The sequence below is a fragment of the Narcine bancroftii genome, chromosome 6, assembly GCF_036971445.1.
Source record: "Narcine bancroftii isolate sNarBan1 chromosome 6, sNarBan1.hap1, whole genome shotgun sequence".
NCBI classification, from domain to species: Eukaryota; Metazoa; Chordata; class Chondrichthyes; order Torpediniformes; family Narcinidae; genus Narcine; species Narcine bancroftii.
The window spans coordinates 28,884,060-28,896,843 of record NC_091474.1 but is presented as its reverse complement, the minus strand read 5'-3'; the positions used below and the strand labels follow the sequence as shown (position 1 = coordinate 28,896,843).

Sequence of the window (12,784 nt, the reverse complement as noted above, 5' to 3'; positions counted from 1 at the left end):
GCAGCGCTCAGAGATCAATCCACAGGACCGTAAGAGTGGCAGAGAAGATCACTGGAGTCTCCCTCCCCCCCAGCAATGTGATCTATCGGGACAGTCGTCTGAAGAGGGTGCGCAAAATCATTGACGACCTTTTCCACCCCACACACAGCAACCTTCAGCTGTTCCTGTTGGGGATGAGATACAGGAGTATCAGAGCCAGCACCATTAGGCTGAGGAACAGTTTCTTCTTACGGGCAGTGAATGACTGATGAATCCTCTGAGACAATACTATTCATTTAACAAAATTTATTTGATTTATATATATGTACTGCAAATGTATTGTTTGTATATGTGTTAAGTCTGTACGTGTGTTTGCATGTTTTTGCACTGAGGACTGAAAAACGTGTTTTATTTGGCTGTACTTGTACAATTGGATGATATAAACATGAACTTGATATCACTGTGACTTTGCAAAGAGAGGATTTTTCTCTTATATTGAAGTATATAACATTGTTAGACTGCCTTGAATTTTTCTGAGTCCACTGCTATAAAGTCTTTAATGTTTATCTCATGACAGGCTCACTGGCCTGTTGTTCCCCACTTTCTGACTCCTTTCACTTGTGAGAATAGACAGATGACAAAATCTGGTCACCGTGGGAGCTTTTAAAGGTTCACTTGTAGAGGAGGGGGAGATGGAGAGGTGCAGGTTCAGGAAGCTTTGATAACAGGCAGCTGGGAGCATGTGGATCTGGTTGCTACCCCTCACCTATGCACACTATGGGGGATTCACAGAGACAATTAACCCACTGACCCTAACATATTCGGGATGTGGGAGGGAACTGAAGTACCAAGGGGAATCCCAAGTGGTCACAGGGAATAGGAAAGTCAGCATTACCTGCTGCATCACTCTGCCTTCATGTTCGTGATAAGGATCATGGTCTGCTCTGTTCTTTGACAGCATGGATGAAGGTTGGGAATAATGAGTTTGAGGGTGGTCTCAGTGCTTCTTAAAACTATGAAGGCCACAGACAGGATAAAGAGTCATAATATTTCAAAAGGATAGAAATGGGAATGAGGGACCAAGGAATGGCATATGGAATTTAACTCAGTAAAGTGTGAGGTATTCTCAGCCTTATTTTGACTCCTCCCCCCCCCCCCCCCCCAGGACTCTGTTCAGTTTTGGGTACCCTTCCCTGTGAAGTATTCACATTTTTCTGTACTTCTCTCTTACCGACTTTTCTTTCTTTGGCTTGGCTTCGCGGACGAAGATTTATGGAGGGGTAAATGTCCACGTCAGCTGCAGGCTCGTTTGTGGCTGACAAGTCCGATGCGGGACAGGGAGACACGGTTGCAGGGGAAAATTTGTTGGTTGGGGTTGGGTGTTGGGTTTTTCCTCCTTTGTCTTTTGTCAGTGAGGTGGGCTCTGCGGCCTTCTTCAAAGGAGGTTGCTGCCCACCGAACTGTGAGGCGCCAAGATGCGCGGTTTGAGTCGATATCAGCCCACAGGCGGTGGTCAATGTGGCAGGCACCAAGAGATTTCTTTAGGCAGTCCTTGTACCTCTTCTTTGGTGCACCTCTGACACGATGGCCAGTGGAGAGCTCGCCATATAACACGATCTTGGGAAGGCGATGGTCCTCCATTCTGGAGACGTGGATCCAGCGCAGTTGGATCTTCAACAGCGTGGATTCGATGCTGTCGGCCTCTGCCATCTCGAGTACTTCGATGTTAGGGATGAAGTCGCTCCAATGAATGTTGAGGATGGAGCGGAGACAACGCTGGTGGAAGCGTTCTAGGAGCCGTAGGTGATGCCGGAAGAGGACCCATGATTCGGAGCCGAACAGGAGTGTGGGTATGATAACGGCTCTGTATAGACTCGCCAAGGCAAATAGCGCCTTTGGAAGACTACACAAAAGAGTCTGGAAAAACAACCAACTGAAAAATCCTCTTACTGACTACATTATAAATATTTATGTTCCTTGAGGTGAAAACAAGGTTTTTACTTCAATGTGCTGTGACCACCCCCCCCCACACCCCAGGGGTCTATAGGACCCCCATTAAAAATGACTGATTTAGAGTATTGTGAAGAAAAACACAAAAGTCTGCAGACAAGGTGGCTGGAGCAAAAACCACGATGCTGGAGAAACTCAGCAGGTCAAACAGTGTTCTTTATGTACCAAAGATAACAACGTTTCGGGTTTGAGTCCTTCATCAAGGTATGGAAATTGACTAGGACAATAAACTTGACAATACCTCGAGGGCTAGCCGCGGCTGGATGGGCCGAGCAGAGAGGAGTTTAGGTGTTCCGGGCTGCCGGCTGCAGTACGTAGTCACGGATAGACGGCTCGCTGGGGATACACATGCGCAAAACGGCTACAGGGATTGCGCGTGCGTGGGACGGCTGCCCGGACCGCCGGGGATGCTCATGCGCGCAGCCGCGGCTGCTGCTGCCTTGCATTGTGTGCAACCCGGGGGTGGGGAGGGGAGGAGAGGAGGGGTGAGCCGAGCCCCCCAGCCCCCGGAGAGGAGCGGCCGGCCGACGGGCGCACGCACGGCATGACCCCGGGGAATGGGCAGGTGGCCGAGAGCCCAGCATGGTGCAGAAAGGGCAGCGCGGCGAGGCCGGAGTCGGGCCCGGCGACAGGAGGCTGCGGGTGGGTTTCGTGGGCATCAACGGCGCGGCCGAGGCGCCCGGCGGCTCCGACCCCTCCTGCACCCGGGACGGGGCGCTGCTGATCGCCGGCGGCGACGGACCGCCATGCGACCAGGGGCCGGGCAAGCCGCGCTCCGGCGCCGGCAGACGCCCGAAGAGGACGGCCTTTTACAGGAAGCTGCAGAACTTCATGTACAACGTGCTGGAGCGACCCCGGGGCTGGGCGTTCGTCTACCACGCCTACGTGTGAGTGTCCGGGACCCCGTCCCCCCCCTGCCTTCCGGGACCCCGTCGTCGTCGTCCTCCCTCCCCTGCCCTCCGGGACCCCCGTCCCCCCCCCTGCCCTCCGGGACCCCCGTCCCCCCCCTGCCCTCCGGGACCCCCGTTCCCCCCCTGCCCTCCGGGACCCCCGTCCCCCCCTGCCCTCCGGGACCCCCGTTCCCCCCCTGCCCTCCGGGACCCCCGTTCCCCCCCTGCCCTCCGGGACCCCCGTTCCCCCCCTGCCCTCCGGGACCCCCGTCCCCCCCTGCCCTCCGGGACCCCCGTCCCCCCCTGCCCTCCGGGACCCCCGTCCCCCCCTGCCCTCCGGGACCCCCGTCCCCCCCTGCCCTCCGGGACCCCCGACGCCCCCCCTGCCCTCCGGCACCCCCGACGCCCCCCCTGCCCTCCGGCACCCCCGACGCCCCCCCTGCCCTCCGGCACCCCCGACGCCCCCCCTGCCCTCCGGCACCCCCGACGCCCCCCCTGCCCTCCGGCACCCCCGACGCCCCCCCTGCCCTCCGGCACCCCCGACGCCCCCCCTGCCCTCCGGCACCCCCGACGCCCCCCCTGCCCTCCGGCACCCCCGACGCCCCCCCTGCCCTCCGGCACCCCCGACGCCCCCCCTGCCCTCCGGCACCCCCGACGCCCCCCCTGCCCTCCGGCACCCCCGACGCCCCCCCTGCCCTCCGGCACCCCCGACGCCCCCCCTGCCCTCCGGCACCCCCGACGCCCCCCCTGCCCTCCGGCACCCCCGACGCCCCCCCTGCCCTCCGGCACCCCCGACGCCCCCCCTGCCCTCCGGCACCCCCGACGCCCCCCCTGCCCTCCGGCACCCCCGACGCCCCCCCTGCCCTCCGGCACCCCCGACGCCCCCCCTGCCCTCCGGCACCCCCGACGCCCCCCCTGCCCTCCGGCACCCCCGACGCCCCCCCTGCCCTCCGGCACCCCCGACGCCCCCCCTGCCCTCCGGCACCCCCGACGCCCCCCCTGCCCTCCGGCACCCCCGACGCCCCCCCTGCCCTCCGGCACCCCCGACGCCCCCCCTGCCCTCCGGCACCCCCGACGCCCCCCCTGCCCTCCGGCACCCCCGACGCCCCCCCTGCCCTCCGGCACCCCCGACGCCCCCCCTGCCCTCCGGCACCCCCGACGCCCCCCCTGCCCTCCGGCACCCCCGACGCCCCCCCTGCCCTCCGGCACCCCCGACGCCCCCCCTGCCCTCCGGCACCCCCGACGCCCCCCCTGCCCTCCGGCACCCCCGACGCCCCCCCTGCCCTCCGGCACCCCCGACGCCCCCCCTGCCCTCCGGCACCCCCGACGCCCCCCCTGCCCTCCGGCACCCCCGACGCCCCCCCTGCCCTCCGGCACCCCCGACGCCCCCCCTGCCCTCCGGCACCCCCGACGCCCCCCCTGCCCTCCGGCACCCCCGACGCCCCCCCTGCCCTCCGGCACCCCCGACGCCCCCCCTGCCCTCCGGCACCCCCGACGCCCCCCCTGCCCTCCGGCACCCCCGACGCCCCCCCTGCCCTCCGGCACCCCCGACGCCCCCCCTGCCCTCCGGCACCCCCGACGCCCCCCCTGCCCTCCGGCACCCCCGACGCCCCCCCTGCCCTCCGGCACCCCCGACGCCCCCCCTGCCCTCCGGCACCCCCGACGCCCCCCCTGCCCTCCGGCACCCCCGACGCCCCCCTGCCCTCCGGCACCCCCGACGCCCCCCCTGCCCTCCGGCACCCCCGACGCCCCCCCTGCCCTCCGGCACCCCCGACGCCCCCCCTGCCCTCCGGCACCCCCGACGCCCCGGCTGGGCGTTAGTCTACGTGTGAGTGTCCGGGATCCCCACCCCCCCCTGCCCTCCGGTACCCCAAATCCCGGCTGGGCATTCGTCTACCACGCCTATGTGTAAGTGTCCGGGACTCCATCCCCTCTTCCCTGGGACCTTGTGAGCCCGACCCCCAGGTCTACGTCTTCCCGGGACCCTTGGGACCATGACCCCAGAGACACCCCCCCCCTCCTCCCAGCCGGGCCTTCATCTACCATGTCTATGTGTGTGTCCGCGATCCCCGACCTACCTTGGGATACCCCCGCCCTGGCCCCGACCCCTGGGTTCAGGAGAGAGACCCCTCCCCCCCAAGCACCTGGGGGAACAAAGGCAGAGATCCTCTCCCCCAGGTTCCCTGACCTACAATTAATGGGGTATACGGGTGTTGGAGGTGCTGATGGGGTGGGGAACGGGACGGTGACAGGACACTGGGGATGTCATGTGGTCGATGGGACCGAGGGAAGATGGGGGGGCGGGGGGGGGAGAGAGAGAGCAAGAGAAAGAGAAATGGGTTGAGAGGGAGTGATGGAAGGGCAGAGAGGGACAGAAAGTGATGGGGAGAGGGTAAGGGGAAAGTCACTGAGCAATGGAGAGATCAAAACCAGATGGAGAACGGGAAGGAATGAGAGACGTTCAGATTGAGATGATCAGGGGGTGGGTTTAGAAGGCAGGGAGAGGGTGGGTGCTTATAGTGTGTGGCAGGGGGAGAGGAGACTGAAGGAGAGAGATGGAGGGTAGTGGAGAGAGGGCAAATGAGTGGGAGAGGGGAGATCAGAGGAGATAGGGAAGGACTCATTAGGGTTGTGGGAAGATGATGAGAGGGGAAGAGATATGGCTTGTGCTGGTGTGAGCTCATGATATCCAGCAGTCTCCCCCTGCTCCTGACCATTTGAACTGGTATTCACAGATTTTAATTCAATACTTTGTTAAAGTGGTACCATCGATCTTATTGTATGTTGAAGATCTGTGTTGGAATGTTGTACTTTTTTTACAAAAATAATGTTGACAGGATAGAAATTCTTAGAAGACCAGGCAGGCTCTGTGGAGAGAGAAGCAATTCACATTTCAAGTCAATTATGTTTTTTTACACAGCCGCTGCATTCCAGCATATTATTCCCATTTTCCCAGAATGCATACTATGTAAAATGCTTGGTACGGGAATGGGGGTGCTATTCCCATTCTGACCTTTTACCTCCTAAGCCCCTGGTCTTTTTCCCAGAATGCCTGGTGTCTAAACTGAACTGCAGGCATTCCATGAACAAGGGGCTTTGTAGTGATGTAGTGATGATATCTAAACATTGCAGTGCACAAGTTTCAAATTTGCTGCAAGCAAATTACCAGCATTGGACAACCATGAAATTCACTTGCATTTGCTCACATTAAAAGCACCTCGGGATCAACAACTATTTTCCTCTGAAGGATATTTTGAATGAGTATGATGCACGTCACAGTTTACATCGACGCAGTGGCACTGAATGTCCACATATGTTATGTGTCATGGTCAACATCCCACCTCTTTACATACTGCATTGCTGGGATGCTATCTAAACTCGCAGTCAGAAATGGAGATTTGCAGTTTTGGTTGTTCCTGTGTGAACGACCATTGCTGGCATCTGGGGAGACTCTTCCTAACAGTAAAATCCCACAAAGTCTATGTAAAAAAAACACAATGACTTGTTCAGCCTTTAACTAAAGCATTTAACATTTGTTGAGAGGAACCATTTACTGTGTTTATGTCCGTCTAACCTGCTGAGTGTTTCTAATGTTCTGTGGCTTTAATTCAGACTTTGAGCATCTGCTGGACTTTATTTCATTTGGAAGGAGTTGCATGTGGAGTTTGAAGACTTATTGTTGGAGGAACTAGTTCAGGACTGTAATGTGTTTTTTTTTTCTTTGGCTTGGCTTCGCGGACGAAGATTTATGGAGGGGGTAAAAAGTCCACGTCAGCTGCAGGCTCGTTTGTGGCTGACCAGTCCGATGCGGGACAGGCAGACACGATTGCAGCGGTTGCAAGGGAAAATTGGTGGGTTGGGGTTGGGTGTTGGGTTTTTCCTCCTTTGCCTTTTGTCAGTGAGGTGGGCTCTGCGATCTTCTTCAAAGGAGGCTGCTGCCCGCCAAACTGTGAGGCCCCAAGATGCACGGTTTGAGGCGTTATCAGCCCACTGGCGGTGGTCAATGTGGCAGGCACCAAGAGATTTCTTTAGGCAGTCCTTGTACCTTTTCTTTGGTGCACCTCTGTCACGGTGGCCAGTGGAGAGCTCGCCATATAATACGCCATATAACTCTGCATGCCAAACTGCATGAGTTTTTCAAGCTTTGTTGGGACCAAGGTAAACTGCCTCAGGATCTTCGTGATGCCACCATCATCACCCTGTACAAAAACAAAGGCGAGAAATCAGACTGCTCAAACTACAGGGGAATCACGTTGCTCTCCATTGCAGGCAAAATCTTCGCTAGGATTCTACTAAATAGAATAATACCTAGTGTCGCCGAGAATATTCTCCCAGAATCACAGTGCGGCTTTCGCGCAAACAGAGGAACCACTGACATGGTCTTTGCCCTCAGACAGCTCCAAGAAAAGTGCAGAGAACAAAACAAAGGACTCTACATCACCTTTGTTGACCTCACCAAAGCCTTCGACACCGTGAGCAGGAAAGGGCTTTGGCAAATACTGTAATGTGTATTAATAGGTAATTAATCGCATTGTGCGACTAATCATGGGGGGGGGGGGGGGAAATTTTAATGAACACTTTGCTGTGGGCACAGAGATCACTAACATCACCCGACCAAGGTTGTCTGAGAAGGTGACACTGTTATCATTTCGATGAGATACTGTGTGGGGATCTGTTCAATGTCTGCCTGACCACTGGTTGTCACGGTCTGGCACTTGTTGCTGTCCAATATCGTGGTCTGACATACTGTTTGGAACATATGTAGACAGCTGCTGGGGTGTAGAACCAAACAAGCCTAAAGCCACTTTCTGTGTTCCCCATACATTAATTCAAACCTTCAGTGAGTTCACTGTTATTGCTATCTCCAACGTCTTTGAGCAGGTCTAGGAAGAATTTCATAAAATCTACTCCTCTGACAGATTGTGAAGCTGGATGTTTTGGTTTGGATTTTCAGAGTCCCTTCAAACGTATCAGCTGCTTGTTTGAGCCAATCTCTCACTCAGAGCGACTGGCACTCGCTGAATGAGTGCTCAAGGTTATGAGCAATACAAATTGATCTGTCAGCATTTTGTTGTGGTCTGTCATTGCTGAGGTTGCACTGGTTCGTTTTGATCCTTCTGTCACATTGTTTATAGAGTTGATTGGGAGCAGAAAGTCTGCCATGTTTTACATAAGAAATAGGAGCAGGAGTAGGCCATCTGACCTGTTGAGTCTGCTCTGCCAGTTAAGTGATCATGGCTGATCTGATGGTAGGCTTATCTCCACCTACCTTTTCCCCATATCCCTTAATTCTCTACTATGTAAAAATCTATCCAGAAGAAGGCAGCATGTCACTGGTCAAGATTCCCTCTATTCTTTGTCTATATCTGGGCAGATAGTGTTTACTCTGGGAATGTTCATTCAATCTCTGTCCTCTGAGAGACCACAAAACCAGATGCTTTTGTTGAGAACTTGGGTCCCAAGAGTCCAATTGAGAATACTTGCTCATCAATTAAACTCTGAGCCACGGACTGAGTGAGGTTTTACAGCAATGTGCTTCCCTCGTTACAACAGTGACTGCAATTCAAACCAGACCTCTTCAATGGTACATGTTCTGGGAATGGCCTGATACTGTTATAGAAATAGATTTTGGGGCAAGTGTAGGTTGCAGAAGTGGAACAATTTTCTACTTTTCCATGAGGAGAGGAGGAAATGTGGAAAGGATGGGAGAAGGAGCAGAATGGTCAAAGCCAGAAACCTTGAGAATGACACATCCACTGATGGAGATCAACATTTCAACCTTATGTGTGGAATATTGAGTGCTGGAGTTTGAAGATGTATTGTTGCAGACAGTTCGTGTTATGGACAGAAAGTGGTGTGTCAATATCCCCACTGACAGCCCACAGCAATGTTTTCATTTTTGGCAGTGTGACCTGCCAGAGTGGTCCTTCATTCTGGACTCATTGCTACTACCACCTGCCCAGAATCTCAGTTTGAGTGAGTCAGGTTAGCGATATGTGAAATCCCACACAGGTGAGGTGGGTGAATGCTGTCATCCTGGAACAAATGTAAGACCATGTTTTCAGATGATATTCCTCTTGTGGTACAAACCTGCACACAGCACATGCTAGTTCTGCACTGTGAACCACATTCCAGACCTTCCTTCAAGACTTGGGACACCTCTTTCCTGCCAGTTCCTCCCGTCCCTGTGAATCTGCCTCTGCCCCTCATTGAGGCAGAACATACCAGATGTCAGTAATGTTGTCAAAAAGACAATTCTCCACTCTCACTGCCCCCCCCCCCCCCCCCCACTTTGCTTTTCTTTGCAGGTTCTGATGAACCAGCAGCCTTCTTGCCAGTTTCCGTTTCCCAATGCACTCAGTCTAAATCTCCCAATATCTGAAACAACTCTCATTAACTCTCTGCAGACTTCTAATTTCTCTGCATCTTCTCCTTTGCTGAGTGAATGATTCTCCTGAGACCCATTAAGGCATGAGATCAGGACGTGGCTAGGAGAGCTGGATACAGCAGATGCTATAGGACCAGGAAATGGCCCAACTGTAGTACTGAGGACCTGTGCTCCAGAACTAACTGTCCCTCCAGCCAGGTTCCCCAGGACAGTTACAACACCAGTATCTCCACCCAGCACTGTGGGAAATTTTTCAGCTTCCTCCCATTCACAGAATGCAGGATCAAGTCCATCAGCTATGCATTGTCCAAAATCTCCTCTCCACCATTGGCAATGAGCTGGGAGTTGTCATCGTCACTGCTGTCGAGCAGCACTTACTCACCAGTGACCTATTCCCAGTTTGGAGATTCCTAGGACCACGGCTCCAGCCTCCACCACAGCATGGAGCAGGGGAAGAACTCCAGAGGTGAGGTGGAGTGACTGCCCTCGCCGTTGAGGCATCTGACTGAGTGTGGCATCGAAGAGCTCTGGTAAACCTGGTCAACAGGCATCGGGGTGAACGCTCGCAGGGTTGGAGTTCCTTGCACAAAGGAAGATGGGTGTGGGGGGGGGGGGAATCATCCCAGCTCCAGAACATCGCTGCTGAAGTTTGTCAGCATGATGTCCTCACCCCATTCACCTTCAGTTCTACATCAGTGACCTCCCTTCCATCTTCATGTCAGTGGTGGGATATTGATTGACAATTACATGGTGTACACTTAACTGTTCCTTGGGTGAGACAGTCATGCCTGCATACAAGACCTGGGCAATATCCAGGCAGAGCTGATGAGTGACAAGTTCAAGTTTATAGTTATCTGATTGCACAAGTATAACCCAATGAAACTGCATTCTCCAGTCCTCAGTGCAAAACATAAAGACACTCAACCAGACATAACACATGCAAACAAATAATACATTTGTAGGACAAATATGCACATATGAAAATAAATATTGTTTAGTTAAATGCAGTAAAACCTCTGTGTTTTCCTGAATTCAAGCAATTGGCAGCCTCGCACAACCAGCAAAAAAAAGCAGAAAATAAATAGGTAAAAAAAAATAGAAGTTTAAAATTGGCACACTTCACCGTTCATTCACCCATGCTTGCAACATGCAATCTCAAGCAACCAGAAAGTTCACTTATTCGGCATCTACCAATCCCTATAGGCGTTGGATACCTGGGGTTTTACTGTATTAGAGTAAGCATTAAGAGTGGATGGCCAGTAATTTGCATGGTGAGGTTTGGGCATGCTTAGTCTGGAACAGGAGCAACAGGGGCATTCCAAGATTAATCTGATGAACCATCACTGCTGTTATAAGGAGCTTCACAGGGGAGCTGTGAAGGAAAGGTCCAGGGTGAGCTATGTCTGGAGATGTGAGGGCTGGAAGGTTGCTTGACCAGGGTGAAGGGAGCCTGTGGAGCAGGTGATAGTGATGATGGAGGGTTTAAACTGGAGCAGAATAGGTGCAGAGACCTTGGCGGATTGTCAGATAGGAATTAGAGTCCATGGCGGAGACTGCAGGGAGTTCAGAGCACAGGGAAAGGAATCAGATTTAAAAAGCTCCTCAGTTAGCTGAGTGGATTGTGTGCACAACAGTTGGACGTTAATTACTCTGACAGTCACTTAATAACTGCAGCAAATGCTTAAAAGGCTTCTGGGTGAGTTACCAGATAAGTGAATTAATTAGAAAGACCAGCACGGAACAGGCCTTTCAGCCCAACCAGGTTGGCATGCTGGCCTGCAACGGATATGGGGTAGATGATGCTGTGCGGAAAGAACAGGTACAATGGGCTGAATGGCTTCCTCCTCCTGCTCTGCTGCCCTTGCATGTGGAAGCAGAGGTATCTATCGGCAGCCTCACACGGCAATGGTGCAACAAGAGGCAGCCCGTTCGACCTCTTTGGGTGAAATGATCAGGTGTTTGGAGAATAAAATCAGTCTCAGCGTCATTGGTGACCATTTACTGAGAGAGAAAAATCCCTCAACTTCTGCATGTAGAACTATCTCCAAACCAGATCCTGACAGGCCCTGGTAGGGGAAGGTTCAGGAGAACAGAAGTAGCTGCTAAGAGAGAGGGTTCACAAGAAACTCCATGTTTAGTGGACTGCCCAAGAGGAACATTTGGGTCCTTTGGTTTATGGTGCCCGCTGGTTAGGATGGAGATGTAGGGCTGAATGGCGTGTTTCCCTGCCATGTGAATCCATCACCGTGCATGCTCGTTTCAACCAGTTTCCTGCTTAATTCATTCTAAGGAACTTCATCTTATGCTTGTTCATTTTCCCGGGGAGTTTATAGTTTCTGCTGGGAGTGGTGAATAACCAGCATTCAAATCCTGAGCCACACACTGCAAGGAAGTTAATTGGGAAGAGGATGTAATTTTACAAATCCGTGTTGGGTATGTGGATCTGAAATCACTCCGTGTTCAGTCTCTGATTAATTATATTCTGCAGTTAATCTGTTAATCTCCCTGTAACAGATGTTGGATGAACTATTCCATAGTTCCCAATTCACCTTCCTTCAACTGCTGTGTGATGGGAATTTTACCCAGCTTTTAACACCAATTTCACATCGTGGGAGGGGTGGTGCAGAGAGGGGAGATATCCCTTGAATGGAAAACTCATTCAAACAGAAATTACATGTTCTCTTCTTGTGTTTTCCTATGCTACCTTCCCTGAGCACAGCTTCATTAATTGGGGGGAGAGAAATGCCTCATTGTTGCCTCTGTGAGCCCCCCCCACCAACCTTCTCCTGGATTTGAGTGGGTGTATGAAAGGGGTGTGTCTGTAGCTAGGATGGGACAGGAAATCCTCTACAGCGGATAGAGTGTGGCACGAATACGAGTCAGATCTCTGAGTAAAAGGGGCTCAGAAGGATGGGGACCAGATGTAGGAGAATTGGCCCAGCCCAGAATGCCAACTGGATGATATGGGCCGGAGGGCCTGTTTTGTGCAATACGACTGCCTATATGCTGTCAGCTAATGGCAGAGTCCTAGCTCCCCGTGGAGTTTCAGGGTAGGGAACTGAGCCATAGATATTCACCCCCAAACCAGTTCTTTATCTTTTAATTTTTTTCATTGATTTTCACAAATATACAAAATATTTATGAAATATAATAATAATGACTGATTTGATAACTCAACAAACTGTAAAACATATAATGCAACCACAATACAAAAGTACATCAAAAAGAATTTTTTCATCATGTAAAGGATGGTCCCAAACCCCATCCCTAACCCACATTGTATGACTAAAGGAAAAATGTACTGAAGTACATTTCCTGATGAAGTTTCTGAAGTAAAATGACAAGAATTAAAATTCAGAGATAATATTTATGGCTAGAGGTAATGAAAATAATTCAGAAATAGTCCCCACAACATTTGAAACCTTATACTTGAATTATTAATTGAGTAACAGATCTTTTCTAAGTTTAAACAGGACATAAGGTCCTTCAGCCATTGAGCATGAGTGGGCGGGGCAGC

At 53.1% G+C, this 12,784-nt stretch overlaps 2 protein-coding genes across 2 annotated transcripts in view; one reads left to right on the top strand and one right to left on the bottom strand.

Annotated features, from left to right (window-relative positions):
- LOC138735891 (large ribosomal subunit protein P1-like) overlaps positions 1–2,411 on the bottom strand; it is a 36,292-nt gene extending 33,881 nt beyond the window's left edge. The window contains exon 1 of the mRNA XM_069884494.1: positions 2,231–2,411. The gene's annotated coding sequence lies outside the window, so the exon portion shown is untranslated. The remainder of the gene's footprint in view (positions 1–2,230) is intronic.
- LOC138735892 (potassium voltage-gated channel subfamily KQT member 2) overlaps positions 2,371–12,784 on the top strand; it is a 73,082-nt gene continuing 62,668 nt past the window's right edge. The window contains 1 exon segment of the mRNA XM_069884496.1: positions 2,371–2,876. Within this exon segment, the coding sequence (XP_069740597.1) occupies positions 2,572–2,876 (305 nt within the window). The 5' untranslated portion in view covers positions 2,371–2,571.